At 35.4% G+C, this 15,397-nt stretch overlaps 1 protein-coding gene and 2 pseudogenes across 2 annotated transcripts; 2 read left to right on the top strand and 1 right to left on the bottom strand.

Moving 5' to 3' along the window:
• The first annotated feature begins 1,447 nt into the window (after positions 1-1,447).
• LOC146945317 (UDP-glucosyl transferase 73CC6 pseudogene) lies at positions 1,448-5,521 on the top strand (annotated as a pseudogene). Its single transcript, XR_015026291.1, has one exon. The product of XR_015026291.1 is annotated as a UDP-glucosyl transferase 73CC6 pseudogene (transcript).
• A 3,229-nt stretch (positions 5,522-8,750) lies between these two features.
• On the bottom strand, positions 8,751-9,374 carry LOC146945316 (uncharacterized). Its single transcript, XM_085748051.1, has one exon. It carries the CDS (start codon positions 9,372-9,374, stop codon positions 8,751-8,753), a length of 624 nt encoding a protein of 207 aa, XP_085604177.1.
• A 495-nt stretch (positions 9,375-9,869) lies between these two features.
• On the top strand, positions 9,870-10,842 carry LOC146945315 (uncharacterized; annotated as a pseudogene).
• The last annotated feature ends 4,555 nt before the right edge of the window (positions 10,843-15,397 follow it).

Here is a 15,397-nt window from a genome sequence, read left to right as displayed (position 1 = left end):
GTTGCCATTTAAAATCCATAGGGAAATCAAACTTTTGAGAACGTTTTTATACAGGCAATTGCAACGCTTCTGGTACGTGGAGGATTATAAATCCGTTCTTATATAATTATTTTCATAAGCTACCACAACTTTCTCACCGTTTCGATAAAGAAAGGATTTTTAAAAAAAAAAAAATTTGTACCATTCCGGTCAAAATAAAAAATGCACGGTGATTCACATTTTTTTTAAACCTTGTAATAATTATAAACCAACTTAAACAATAATATTCATACAATATTTTATATGTAATATCTCGAATTAAACAATTATATAGCAAAATCAAATACTTGTTAAATATATATCAAAATATATTGTTTTGTTAATCTTTAATGAATAGATTATGATTATCTTTTATCACAATTAACATCTTTAAATACACACACATATATCTATATCTCTTCATCTTGTGCTTCCAAATCTTCAAATTCTTCGATAAAAGTAAAGTATTCAATATATATATAGGGAATGCTATAACACACCCATCAACTTTCATGAACGTGTGTTTTAGCATTGAACACCTTTTGTGTTTGGACAAAAAAACCCAACCTTTTCTTTTTGAACACAAGTAAACTGAAGGGCAATTCTGTAATTCGACTATTTAATGTTAATTTTTTATCTATTTTTTCTTCCACCCCTTCTCCCCCAATCTATTCACGCCATTATCTATGTGACGAGGCTGGGAAAGATTGGTTGAGGCGTAATGTGATTTCAGCGAGGTAGTGAGCTAGTGGCTTTAAGGATATGCTGAACAATTTTATATTTTTTGTTACTTATTTCTTTCGATTTTGATTTGAATTTCAATTTTATATTTTTTGTTACTTATTTCTTTCGATTTTGATTTGAATGAGGAAAATTTGCTCCTTATTTTTATTCCAAAAACATGATACAGTTTTCAATTTGAATTGTTTCATGGTTCAATGTGGCGACGCTTCCTTGGATTGATTTCAAATCGTCGGCACAAATGGAATCCATGGGAAACGCCGTAGATCCCGTCGTTCCGGACTCAGCGGCGTCCTGTGCAAAATTGTTGGTTTTTGATTGAATCCGATGGAAACTGCCTTTTCCGACGTCAAGAAAGGCGATGGAAGTGGAAGATGATAATGAAAGGAACTGGACGAAGAATGAGATTGTAAACACCTGATGAAACATGTATTGATTGCAGGAACGAACAAGAGAAAAAGAGTTGAAAATTAAGAAGGAAAAAAAAACTGTACTGGCCATAAAGTAGGATGGGTGGAGTAAAAAATTAACATTAATTGTGAATTATATAATTGCCCTTTAATTTGACTTGTTTACAAAAAGAAAAGTTGAGGTTTTTTTGTCCAAACACATAAGGTGTTCAATGCTAAAACACACCTTCATGAAAATTGATGGGTGTGTTATAGCATTTCCCATATATAGGGGAATGCTATATCAACACAAGTTAAATCCAAATACTCACTAAACACTTATATTAATTAATTAAAAATAAAGGAACCCATCAACTAAACACTAACCAGAGCTTAATATTTTACATAAAAAAGAGGATTAAATTAATAATGAAGTACCTAATACTAAAGTATCAGGAAAAATCAAAATTCTACAAAATCAAAATTGGTAAAATTGATGATCAAATACATAATCCTAATAGCTCAACACTAACAAAATTGAAATTTAAGCAATAAAGACACCACAAAAACAAACCAAATTGAATTGAGAGATTGGGAAGAAGACTTACGGTGGTGAGATTGGGAAGAAAACGTAAGCACCAGATTTTCGAATGGGTTCAGTGTGGTTGAAGCTTTTGAGATTTTCGAATGGCTTCTGAGGTTCGAATGGGTTGAGGGTTGGAGAATCTTGAGGTTCGAATGGTTCTGAAGTTAGCTTCTGAGGTTCGATAAACTAATGCGTTTCTGCTCTTTGGATAATGGTTTTTATAATTTTTCTTTTTATTCTTGTTATTAGTTTTTATTAAATAATGGAGTTTTTTTTTTTTTGAAAGGGTTGTTTTATTTTGACAAGAGTTTGTTTTTTTGTTTTTACAAGAGTTTTTTTATAAGAGCAAATTTTTTATTTATTTTTTCAATCCAAAGGGTTGTTGGGTATTTGTTTTTTAGAACGGTATTTTTTGTTATATTAAGATTTTTTTTAAGGAATATTATTAAGATTTTTTTTGTTACAATTTTTAAGAATGGTATTCAACAAAGTTGTTACTCGTACTTTTATTAAAGATAATTAAAAATTATACCAGAACAGTTAATACATGTTGACAAAAATAACAAATAAAAATCAGTTCTCGTTTCTTATACCAGAACGCTTTTGAGTTGTTACAAATAAATTGAAAAAATATCATACCCTACTACAACAAAATCAGAAAATCGTTGTCCATGGGGAACAATTTTTCTACCTTCCAAAATTTAGGCGTTGTCGTAGGGCCAAAATGTTGTAGATAATTCCTCCCTCATATAAAGGAACGAATAATAGCATCTATATTTTCATAAATACCGGATGGAAGTCAAAGGTTCTGCCTAGAATAAATATGCATAGCAGTCACAACACTTTTGGCCAAGATAACCCATCCTGATCTACTTAGTAAATTCATTTTCCAACCCGCCAACATGCCGTTGATCTTGTTTAGGATAAAATTGAACTCAAAATTCTTACCCAGATGAGCGGTATGATTGAACTGAAGAAGAGATACACTTGTTTCTTAAATCAATAAATTAATGACAATTTTTATTAAATAAAGAGCTATTTGTCGACTTTATATTTTAGAAAATATCATTCCATAAGAAGAAAAAAAACAGTATCTCATTGTTTATAAGAAATATACTAAATTTTGTCAAAAAAAAAGAACTATACTAAATATTCTACATTTTATCGTAAAATAGAATTAATATTCTCTATTATGAGTTACAAAAATTTAGAAAAAAAAATCAATTTTATTTCGCCAACACGTTTGGTAAATAAGATTCAGATATTAGAATTATAAAGATAAAACATATTTCTTCAAAAATAACTCATTTAATTATCAGTTTAAAATCATATGTATCCGAGTCCCATAAGTCCTAGCTCAACTGGCAAAAATGTCGAAATTATTAGACCGGACGTCATGACTGAGTTCGAACCCCGGTACCTCCACTTTGTGAACCCCGGTACCTCCATTTTGTGTATGTGAGTTTATGATGACTTTGTCATCTCGTCTATATCATCTCGTCTATCTAAAAAAAAAAAAATCATATGTATCTGATACATACAAATTTCCGAGTGTAGCATGTGATTGTCATTTTGGAATGCACAAATGCTCAAAGGACATGAAGTTACAATTGTTTTATTTTGAAGGATCGGCATTCAAAACTTCGAGGGAAGTCTCGCAGAAAAGATTCCTCTCCTCGTGGGACACGAGCACATAGATCATAGATAAAATAATAACAAAAATAACATAGTATAATAATAAAGAAGTAAATTATTTATATAAAACCAAAGTATGGTTGAACTTGAATATATAGAGATGCACTCACAGTGACAAACACAAACATAGAAACGTGAATAGAATAGAATAGACAGAATAAATTGATAAGCAATGGAAGGTGTTGAAGTTGAACCACCATTGAAAGTTTACTTCATTCCATTTCTATCATCTGGACACATGATCCCTCTTTTTGACATAGCAACTATGTTTGCATTCCGTGGCCAGCAAGTCACAGTCATCACCACTCCTTCCAACGCAAAATCCCTTACCAAATCTCTCTCATCCGACGCTCCCTCCTTCATTCGCTTTCACACCGTCGACTTCCCCTCCCAACAAGTTGGCCTTCCTGAAGGTATTGAATCTATGTCTTCCACCACTGACCCCACCACCACTTGGAAGATCCATCGGGGCGCAATGCTCCTTAAAGAACCCATTGAGGAATTCATTGCGAATGGTCCACCGGATTGTATCATCTCCGACTCCACGTACCCATGGGTTAATGACTTGGCCGACAATTTTCAGATCCCAAACATCACATTCAATGGATTGTGCCTTTTTGCGGTCTCCCTCGTGGAAACCCTCAAAACAAACAATTTACTTCCTTCTCAGACGAATTCTGATTCGGATTCAAGTTCCTTTGTCATTCCAAATTTTCCTCATCATATCACCTTGTGTGGAAAACCGCCAAAGGTAATCAGTATATTCCTAGGAATGATGCTTGATACGGTGCTTAAAAGTAAAGCACTGATCGTCAACAACTTCAGTGAACTTGATGGAGAAGAGTGCATACAACACTACGAGAAAGCCACGGGTCACAAGGTTTGGCATCTCGGTCCAACTTCTCTTATTCGCAAAACTGCTCAAGAGAAATCAGAGAGGGGAGATGAGGGTGCTGTGAATGAGCACGAGAGCCTGAGTTGGCTCAACTCAGAGAGAGTTAACTCGGTGTTGTACATATGTTTTGGAAGCATCAACCATTTCTCTGATAAACAACTATATGAGATGGCTTGCGCGCTAGAAGCAGCAGGTCACCCATTCATATGGGTTGTTCCTGAGAAGAAAGGGAAAGAAGATGAGAGCGAAGAAGAGAAAGAAAAGTGGTTGCCGAAGGGATTTGAAGAGAGAAACATTGGGAAGAAGGGTTTGATCATTAGGGGTTGGGCCCCACAGGTTAAGATATTGAGCCACCCAGCAGTGGGGGGATTTATGACGCATTGCGGGGGGAACTCAACCGTAGAGGCTGTTAGTGTGGGAGTTCCAATGATAACGTGGCCGGTTCATGGAGATCAATTCTTCAACGAGATACTAATAACACAAGTCCGAGGAATTGGAGTGGAAGTCGGTGCAACAGAATGGTGTATGAATGGTGTTGAGGAGAGAAAGAAGTTAGTGAGCAGAGATAGCATAGAGAAGGCTGTAAGGAGATTGATGGACGGTGGTGATGAAGCTAAAAATATCAGGCTACGTGCTCGTGAGTTTGGAGAAAAAGCTGCACAGGCTATTCAAGAAGGTGGCTCGTCCTATAATGATTTGTTGGCTTTGATTGACGAACTTAAAAGATTGAGAGACCTTAAAAGATTGAGAGACCTCAAGCTGGATGATTAATTCAAATGAGTATTGTCTAAATTTTTTCAACTTTTCCTAATAACATCGTGGTTTCGCCAAGCAGAAGTGTGAATGTTTTGGATTTTGCCTATGAATTCAAGCGACTTCTTTTCTCTTTTTTCGATTTTGATTCCACAATACCTGCCACAAGTACTCTTAAATCAATGCAGTAACATTTAGCTACTCTGGCAGATTTAACATGAATTTTCGAATAGTTTTCCTTAATTGTTTTGATTCAATTTTTGGTGTGTACGTGGCTCTTCTAACTTCTTAATTTATTTTTGCATTTATTTTAAATTTTCAACTGCGAGAGTGTTTATGTCAACAGTTCTCTCGGTCTGACATCGCCGTTGTTTACAATCGTCACTTAAAGGAAGAATCCTGTAAAACTGGTTTTTCTATTTTAAATCTATAGATTTTGTGGGATCCTGTCTTTTTCTTCTTCTTTTTTAACCAAAGATTAGCCCCTAAATTGTTTTATTCGCTATACATATCAAGTTTGGTTGCAATGAATTTCTTTCATCTCTGGTTTTCAATCATCTGCGATCTGCACCAACACCGTTGTATTTTTTCGATGGATCTCTTGTCGTGTTGGTGCATCTGTTGGTGTCATTGTCCGTCGGTGGTGGGTCAGGACATGTCGGTGGAATTCGCTTCGCTCATTGCAGATAGGACTGCAGGGGTGTGGTAATGCTGTCATATCGCCGACTTTCATGAATTTGAAGTCTTACAATTTGTTTTATGCTATCATTAGATTATATATTGGATACATATCAAACCTTGCTCAATGTCATAATTTGTTTTTTGTTTTTTCATATTTCATTTTTTAGCTCTTAGCTTGCTGGTTTTTTCAACAATTGACTCACATCACTCAATTTTCTCTATTCTTGTAGTCCACAAGGAGTTGTAGGATTACATAGTTCACATTGAAAAATTTGTTCTCGGCCAATTTTTGCTCGATCAATCTAATTTTTTTTATCGAGTTTCTTCTTTGAAAGTTTTACAGGTTTTGATTTCAATATGGAAATTAACATCATTTGTTATGCTAGATCCGTACTCTTGGAGAAGGTATGCATCATTTGTTATTGACATCTTTTTTGTTTGTTAATTTCTGCCCTAATAGCCAAGAATTTGATAGTATTGATGAGGAAGATCATCAAGATATTAATTTAAAGCATGAGGAATATCTTGTTTTGGTTTTAGACTGACTTTGCTTTGCTCATTCAGATCTGGTTTTACATAATCATGCTTACTTTTTTGCAATTTTCATTTATTGCCTCAGTGTTGGACTCTTGAACATATTTTGAATGTAAACATATTTAACTTAAGCCTGAGATAGTTTTTGCACATTTTACTTTTATTTCTTATAGTATAACATTCAAAAATATGTTCAAGAGCCCTACACCAGAGACAATAAATGAAGTTTAAGTTATGCAGAACATTATTTTACAAATGAAGTTGTTTAACCTTTATTCTTATATTGTGGACTGAATTCTTATGTTTTCATTAGCAAAGAAAGAAGGACCCATATTCTATAAGATTTCAACAAAGAATGATCTTAAAAGTGGAAGAATGAAGAGAATGTACCATAGACTTCATGTGTTTGGATAAAGTTGACTTTATGTTTCAAATGGACAAGGAATTTATGTAATTCTCTTTTCCAATTAATGAATGCATCTAATAACAGCAGAGAAATCTCCTAAAACAACAATCGGCTGATAAGATATACCAACAAAGACAGAGAAACACGACATCACAAAACACACAAATGGTAGGAGAAAAATAGAAGGAGGCACGAACACAACCTAAACGATGATAAAACGCAACTGAAGCCAAGCAGACAGCTACAAACCGGACCCCAACAGAAGTCGGTAAAGACTCAGCTGACCTGTGACCTTCTAGGCCCTATCTACAAACCCAAAGAAACCCAACGACCAAGCGTTAAGCCACAGCAGAAGAATCCGAAAAAACAGATAGCAACAACTACTCCAACAAAGAAAACACAGCAGAAACTGCACAACACTCTACAAAAAGAAAGTCTCGGGCTATCAACACCTTCCCATACAGTCGAACAGGTCCAACGACCACTCATGCCAAATACATTCTCCGGTGTCACAAACAATCATACCAAACCTAACCATCTAAACACATCATACCAAACTTGCATTTCAAAATCACAATGTACAAATAAATGGAAGGTTGTTTCCGATTGATTCACACACCGAATACAATCTCCGGTGTCACAAACAATGCGATTAAAAATGAAAGAATAAATAAAAGTAGATAAAACATAAATTTGCTAGTTTGGATATGTTTGGTTGGCAGCTTCAAAAGCATGCTTGGATCCGAATTAATTAACTTACACTGCCGAAACAAACTAGTTGAGCCCTCCAAAACTTCTATTAGTTCAATATATATTGACGCATTTGGAAATCAAAACTTAAAATGGACAAGGGTTGAGAGATTGAGAAAAGGGATAGAGTGTAGTGATGCATTTAGAACGGCTGAAATGGTAGATAAATGCTTGCTTCCGAAAGGGGCTACTGAATTATTCTATTCTATGTTTCTTCTTCTAAATCTTCTTAAAAGCCCAAAAATGGGCTGTAAAGACAGTCCCACATTGACAAACACCAATAGTATAATAAGTTTTATAAACTTCAAATTGTCTTCCATATCACTGGATGCGTTATCGGGGCGGATTATGAATCGTCCTTCATTAAATTTGCAGAAGTTAATAATAATCCTTCACTGTGGTGGATTCTTTTTGTTATTTTGTTTATGTAATTAATTAAATTTTTGTTTCCCGTAATTATGAATTTTTAAATAATTCATAATAATTCATAATTAATTCGTACTTTAATGGTGAATATATTTATCCGGAACAAAATTGCAATTCAGTATGGATTCTTTTTGTTATTTTGTTTATGTAATTAATTAAATTTTTGTTTCCCGTAATTATGAATTTTTAAATAATTCATAATTAATTCGTACTTTAATGGTGAATATATTTATCCGGAACAAAATTGCAATTCAGTATGTTTTTGTTGAAAAATCAAAATTCGATTTTACACACGATTTTACACACTTTTGTTGAAAACTCTTTAAAGTACGTACAACACATACAAGCATATAAAAATGAATTTCTGCCATTTTGTCCAAGTTGACAGAACTAAGTGGAAAATACCGCAACAAGGTATGTGGGGTGAATCTATCTAGCACATAGCATATGATAGAAAATCATAAATATAAACAGGGGAGTACTAACTACTACTTGCAATGAGATTTTTTTTTTTTTTTTTGCCCTACTTTATTCCCAAAAATACAAAAATACCCTACTTTTCGGAAAAATGCAAAAATGCCATACTTTTCAGTACCACGCCACTCCCAGTCGCAAGGTACCTAAAAGTTGCCATACCACGCCACTGCAACTTGCGTGCTATTTTGTGGGTTTTTTTTTTAATTTTTAAATACCTCTCAACTTGGAGTTGAGAGGTATAATAAAGACAAAAAATTTCATAACATGGGACACACGTAAATGATGCAAGGAATAATAATAATAATAATAACTTAATTTAAAAAAAGGTAATTATAATAATAATCATAATATTTATAAAATAAAAAAAACGAAATACAATAAATATTAAATACTACATTTCTACTGATGTGTAATATTAATGCAATCTTTGCGGGAATGACCAGGCATCCTACAAACGCCGCATCTTCTCTCGGTTTCCACATCGTCCATCTCGGTCCTAATGCGAGTAATTGGTGGACGACCTTTCTTTGCCCGACGCATGGACTTGTTGGGAACCACCTTCAGTCCTTCATAATCAGGCCAATATGTCTGGTGGTGAACCACGTCGAAGTGGATGTTGTATACGGCGTATACACACTGATTCGTGAATTTTGGATCGACAAAAGTCTTGTAGTCGTGAGAAAAGCTAGAACATGCGGCAATGACATGTGAGCATGGTAGGTGTAACGCTCTGAATCGTCCACAGTCACACCATTTATTTTGCAGGTCCACCTTGTATTCTCCCTTTGGTAATCCTTCTTTATGGTCGATGGTTTCACGGACGGAGAAGGTATACCGATCCCGGTCAAACTGAGTGACATGATGACTGTTGGATTTAATCACCTCATCCCTGAGATATTTCATGATGTTTTCTGAGAATGGCTCACCAGAATTTACCCTTGCCGCTGCCTCATGTCCTCTTTTAGCAAACAAGGCCGCCAACCTGTAATATGATGCTTTAGCAAGGCCGCCAACCTGCCTCATGTCCTCTTATACACGTTGTTTTGTGACTCTACCAAGTTACTTGTCATGTGGCCCCATCATCGACCATCATCATGTGATTGAGTCCACTTTTCTTTAGGAATGTTGTCCACCCATGCTAAAGCCTTTCGGTCTGCAACAACGATTTCAGAGCGGTAGTATTCGAATGTTGGGATGTTCATGGCGTAACCTGCATTGTTTTGAAAAAAGTTAGATGTGTGTTATTTAAACAAATAATATGTCGAATTTACAAGGAAAGAGATATAATTTTTACCCATGCCTTCAACTTTCTTCTTAAGTTCTCCATCCTTGAACGATCGCATAAAGTTTTGTGCAATGTGTCGGACTGATAAGTGTTTAAAAGTGATATATTTCATATAGGAGTTTAGGCATTTTAGTGACTTGTTTTGCAAGATTCTCTATGGAAAACTCCAAATATTGTGTTAATATGTCATCAATCCTAACCACATACAACACAAAACACATGTACATAGTTATATGACATGTAGGAAAAACTTACATCACGGACACAAAACACATGGCTTGTCGGAGCATCGTGCCATCCATTATGTGGATCATCATACTGATAGGGTCATGCTTCAATTTGGTTTGCCACAAGAAATACCAGGGCCCCCACGAGACATGCGACAATTCCATAAGTTGGACAAACGGTTCAAGACGTGGTATGAATCAAATGGTTTTCGCTTTCCAGAAGAATGCAAACATTGGGACAACCGACGACGTTATACTTTACCTCGCATGCGGCCAAGATCACTCACCCCAACTCATGCGTATATTGAGTGGTTGACAACCACATGCAACCCACGTCTAACTATTTCGGTTGTCACAAAACCATCAAATTCAGATCTAGATCCAGACATAGAACAAGAGCCGAAACATCAACCTGAAATTCACAACAACCAAACACCAATTCATGATGATTTTTGGGATCAAGACATTTTTTCTCAACTACAAGATCATCAATCCTAACCACATACAACACAAAACACTCAAGGTTCTGTAATGTATGAATTTCTCGACACCCCCCAACAAAATATCATCCAACCACCACCATATACCTCCCCGAGAAATGCATATGAGCCCCATTATCAGTCAACTTACCAACAAAATTCCATGCCAAACTATGGTTACAATGACCCAAACCAAGCTAGCACATCGAACACCAACTACTTCTCCTATAATGACCCAAACCAAGCTGGACCGTCCAACACCAATTACCCCCCCCCCTACAACAACCCACAATACCCAATGTACACCAACCAAAACTACAACTACCCACCAACAAACCTACTATCTCACTTCTCTCCGGCTTCGATCAACTCCAATGAACAATTTCTGGATATGGGATGGCCAACACGGGAACACGATGTGTCGTTGTCGTTGAGTTATGGTAGTCAAATACAACCAACTACAGATAACAATGACGAAGACCAACATGACTCTTAAGTAAATCGCGGAAGAAATCGTCGAAGACGAGGGTGTGGGACATGAGGGCATTTATAATAATTGTTGACTTTCTTGTATGGTAATTTTATTTGTTATAGAATTTTTATTAGTTTATTAAAATTAAGTTAATTTTAATTTATTATTATTAATATTGCATGCATTTACATGTGTCCCTTGTTTTATGGAATTTTTTGTCCTTATTATACCTCTCAACTCCAAGTTGAGAGGTATTTAAAAATTTAAAAAAAAGCCTCAAAATAGCACGCAAGCTGCAGTGGCGTGGTATACCAACTTTTAGGTACCTCGTGTTTTATCTTGGTTTTCGGGTGTCAAACATTGATTACGTTTGAACCTTTCTAACCGGTGATATCTCATTTTTTCTTGGGAAGGGAAAAAGTAAGCAAAACCCTTGAGAATCGAGGTCCGGGAGTTGTTTTCGCTACGGGAAGGTGTTAGGCACCCATAACGACTATAGTATCCTATAGGAACCGTCTTTAATTTCTACGCGCGCGCTTTATTTTTAAATGCTATTTTGAAATGATATTTACACCTAAGAGTTCCTAAATGAAGAATCGGAGGGAGAAGAATGTTTTTGGATTTTTGTTTTAGTTGAATTGAAGGAATTTTGTTCCTTGCCTACGTACCCGTTTAAGGGATCAAATCCACCGTAGTTCTCTTCCAAAAATGTTTTTGTTTTTGTTGGTTGATTTTAAGTTGGAAAATGGGATTTTGAAGAATAGAAAGAGGCCTTAAAGGCATGAGATTGTAAAAAGTGAGGTTGAATTAGTCATTTGCAAAATATGGTCTAAACATGATTATTTTCATTGAAATTTGATTAAGAAAATGAAAAAGGAAAATACAATGGGATTTTGATCCCAAGGTTTATTTAGAACATAGTTTGAGTGATGTTGTTTATATATTTTTTGGAAAATTGATTTTTCTAAGTATAAAGCCTAAACATTCATCTAAACATACAATCCTAAACATACATCTAAACATGCATATTCTAGCTATATACTATAGTGAAGTGTGTGCATGTGTCGGTGTACATCATTAGAGTCCATTGTCCTTATTACATCATTGGCCTAGATACATTCTATGGTCTTGCAAGAAATTTAAAAAAAGAAAAATGGCATGAAGTAAAATATTACAAAAGCTCCTAAGTATTACATTCTAAGCCTTGGTACAAATTAAATTGCAAGAAGATAAAGGTGAATATGAGATGAGATGGGAATGCTTATGAAATGATGAACAAAAGAGTTAGTGATGATAGGCATAGTATGGTAGGAAAAATTGACAAGGAAATAAAGCATGGTAACATGATAAAATGGCAAGGAAAGAGGACAAAATATACCTAACAAAATACCACAATCCCAAGCAAATAAAAGACCTATAACCCTCACATTATAACATTTTTTTTTAAGAGTTTTGGGGTCAGCCCTAATATGAGAGTTACAAGAAAATTATAGGCCAAGGAATCATGATATGAAATTAGGCCTATTTTTGCACCAATTCACATATTAAAATGACAAATAACTTGCTAACTAAGCAACCAATTATCACCCATTCAAAACAGCACCAAACACTACATATTATGCAACAAATAACACCCTAGGCTCACCCATCAAGTACCAATTATCATGAGCCAAGATATTGGAATTAAAACGTGCAAAAGACTTCACAAAATATGATAAAAAACAACACAAATCACTCACAATTGCACATGTATTTTTTTTAACAATTTTCAACATGTAAAAGATCCCAAGAAACAAGTCTTAATCACCCAACACAAGTGTAAAAGAAGTCACAAGGTTTTTGCAAGTTTTTAACAAAGTTTTTTAACAAAGAAAGTAAAAAGAATTGAATTAACAAAGGATTATTTTCATGTATTTCCATCAAGATTAATATGCAAGACATATCAGAATTTAATGAAAATAACAAGAAAACATTGAACGAAAAATTTTGGAATTTTTATTAAGAATTTTTAGGCAACACAAGGGTATACCTATCAAGAAACAATGTTTGAATAGCAAAAATATTGATGAAAACGTTCAGAACAAGCCCAAGCCCAAGGCAGTGGGATCCACTTTCGAATAGAATCAATGGAGACCCTAGGATTGATCCAGATGGATCGGGTCCTAGATCCAACCGTCCTAAACATAGGAAGCATGGGAGTATGGTGGACTAGCGCACAAGGAATAAAAAGGCATGGCAAGGAGATAAACACGTTCAGGAAACAAAACAAACCAAAGAAAACCTTTCTTTCACTCACGTGTTCTCCCTCTCCCCTTTCCCTAAGCTTCATCTTCACAAACAACTTTCCGGCGGCGGTTGGCCGGCCAGGGGTGGCGGCGCCGCCGCCTGAACTCGTTCTCTCTCTCTTGTTCGATTTCGAAATTCAGTTTCCGCAAAACAACTCACAATCAAATTCAGTTTTCGTAAAGCAAATCAAGCTAATCCAAAACCAGTCCCAAAAACGTTAATCAAGAAAAGGAGGGGAAGAAAGTGTGACCTGTTACCGATTCAATTGTGCTTTCGCCGAATTCGTCGCCGTTGTTTGCGAATCCAATTGCTTGCTGCGATCTCCCCTTGAATTCACAATTTCAGTTCCAGACTTCTTCTTTCATCACTTGATTCGATCCAGACTTGGTGTTTGAAGCTTCAATCCGATTTGGACACTGTTGGATTCGAAGTGGAATTTCGTTGTTGTGTATGTGTTCAAACCGATCTGTGTTGGCATATGTGTGCAGCACCATTTGTGAAGAAAGCAAAAAAAGTCACCACTGTGTTAGTGTGGCTGGACATGGATGAATGTTCTTGGAAGCTTTCTTTGATTTTCTGTGTTTGATCCGAAAATTAGAGAGGGAAAATGGAATTGGTGTTTAGCAATATGATTGGTGTGAGGATTGGTGTGTGAATTGGTTGAGGTTTTTTGTTGTTAGGGATGAAGATGGTGGTGATTATGGAGGTTTGGTGGTGGTGATGGAGGTTGAAGATGAAGATGGAGGTGGTTAGAGTTGGTTAGGGTGGTTGAAGTGAGTTAGTTATGGTGGTTGAGGTGGTGGTGAAAGGTTGTTAGAGATGGAGGAAAAGGTGGTTACGTGAGAGAAGAAGAAGGGGGAAAAGAAAGAAATTTTTGTGACTTTTTTTTTGTGATTTTTTGTGTAAATGATTGAATGATGAATTTTGACTAAAGGTTTGACTTATATAGGTGATGAAAGGGATGCTTGGACCAATGAGGAAATGCCACATGGACTAAGTAGTAACAAACTCTTAAGGACCAATGGCATTTGGACACATGGCACTTGGACTCTAACAAACTTAAAAGGGATTAAAATGTAAATAACAAAAGTGCGAGGACTAAAATGAAAATTAAAACTAAAATTGAATTGAAAAAGTAAATTGAAAATTAACGTAAAACGAGACGATTAAAAACAACAAAGCAGATTAAAACGAATCAGAAATATTATGTGAAATGACCAAAACGCCCCTAGGGACTAAAATGACTAAAAACGACTCAAATGCAATTTTAAAATGATTTCTTAACAAGGAATTAAAGCAAGAGTTCATACAAGCGAATTAAAAGACTCAGAGACAATTTTTAGAATTTTAAACAGGGTTTTAACACATGAAAAGACTAAAATGCCCCTAAGGGCAAAACTGACACAAAATGACTTCAAATGCAATTTTACGATGGACTTTGACATAGAATTGAAATGAAGACTTATTCAAACTATTTGAAAGGACTCAAACAAATTTTTTAGAATTGAAAGAGATTTTATCATGGGAAATGACTAAAATGCCCCTAGGGGCTAAACTGACTGAAAAATGACTCAACTGATATTTTTGAAGTGAATTTTGACATGAGATTGAAACAAGGATTTATACAAACCAATTTAAAAGACTCAAACAATTTCCAATGATTAAAATGAGTTGAATGCAGGAAATGACTAAAATACCCTTCTATGTGAATTTTGCAAATAATATTGAAATAAAATGCAGAGAAAGATGCAATTGATCAGAGACATATCAAATGACTTGAAATGCAAGAAAGGAAGAATTGATTAGTATTTTTAGGTCCAAAATTAGGGTATAACAGCTGCCCCTATTTAAGTTTCTTTGTCCGGGGAGTCAAGAGACGAAGTCTTAGAGTTGACGGGACGAAGATACTTAAATATTAACATTTGCACTGCTTTTGGACATAAAAATACGTTTTCAGATTTTCAAAAAACATGAATGCCATGCAACATTTCATTTATGAATGCAAGACAATCGAACCGGAATCTACGGGCTGTGTCACACCACCAAGGGATTTATAGACATCAAGGTAGAAAGAACGGGCAACAAATAGACAGGTACAAGCTGTTCTTTGGATCGAACCTGCCACTTGACCGAGAGATACAAACAAGAGATGGGTACAAGCTGTTCTTTGGATCGAACCTGCCACTTGACCAAGGAAATACAAACAAGAAATGAATACAAGCTGTTCTTTGGATCGAACTTGCCACTTGATTGAAAATACAAGCAAATAAGCAGACACAAACTGTTCTTTGGATTAA

The sequence above is a fragment of the Medicago sativa genome, chromosome 2 (genome assembly GCF_051527215.1).
Source record: "Medicago sativa cultivar Bolivia chromosome 2, Bolivia_mono, whole genome shotgun sequence".
Lineage (NCBI taxonomy): Eukaryota > Viridiplantae > Streptophyta > Magnoliopsida > Fabales > Fabaceae > Medicago > Medicago sativa.
The sequence above is the reverse complement of the archived record's forward strand: the minus strand, read 5'-3'. Positions and strand labels throughout refer to the sequence as shown.

Coding starts and splice junctions, on each gene's coding strand:
- LOC146945316 (XM_085748051.1), bottom strand. CDS start 9,374: ATGAGGCAGGTTGGCGGCCTTGCTAAAGCATCATATTACAGGTTGGCG.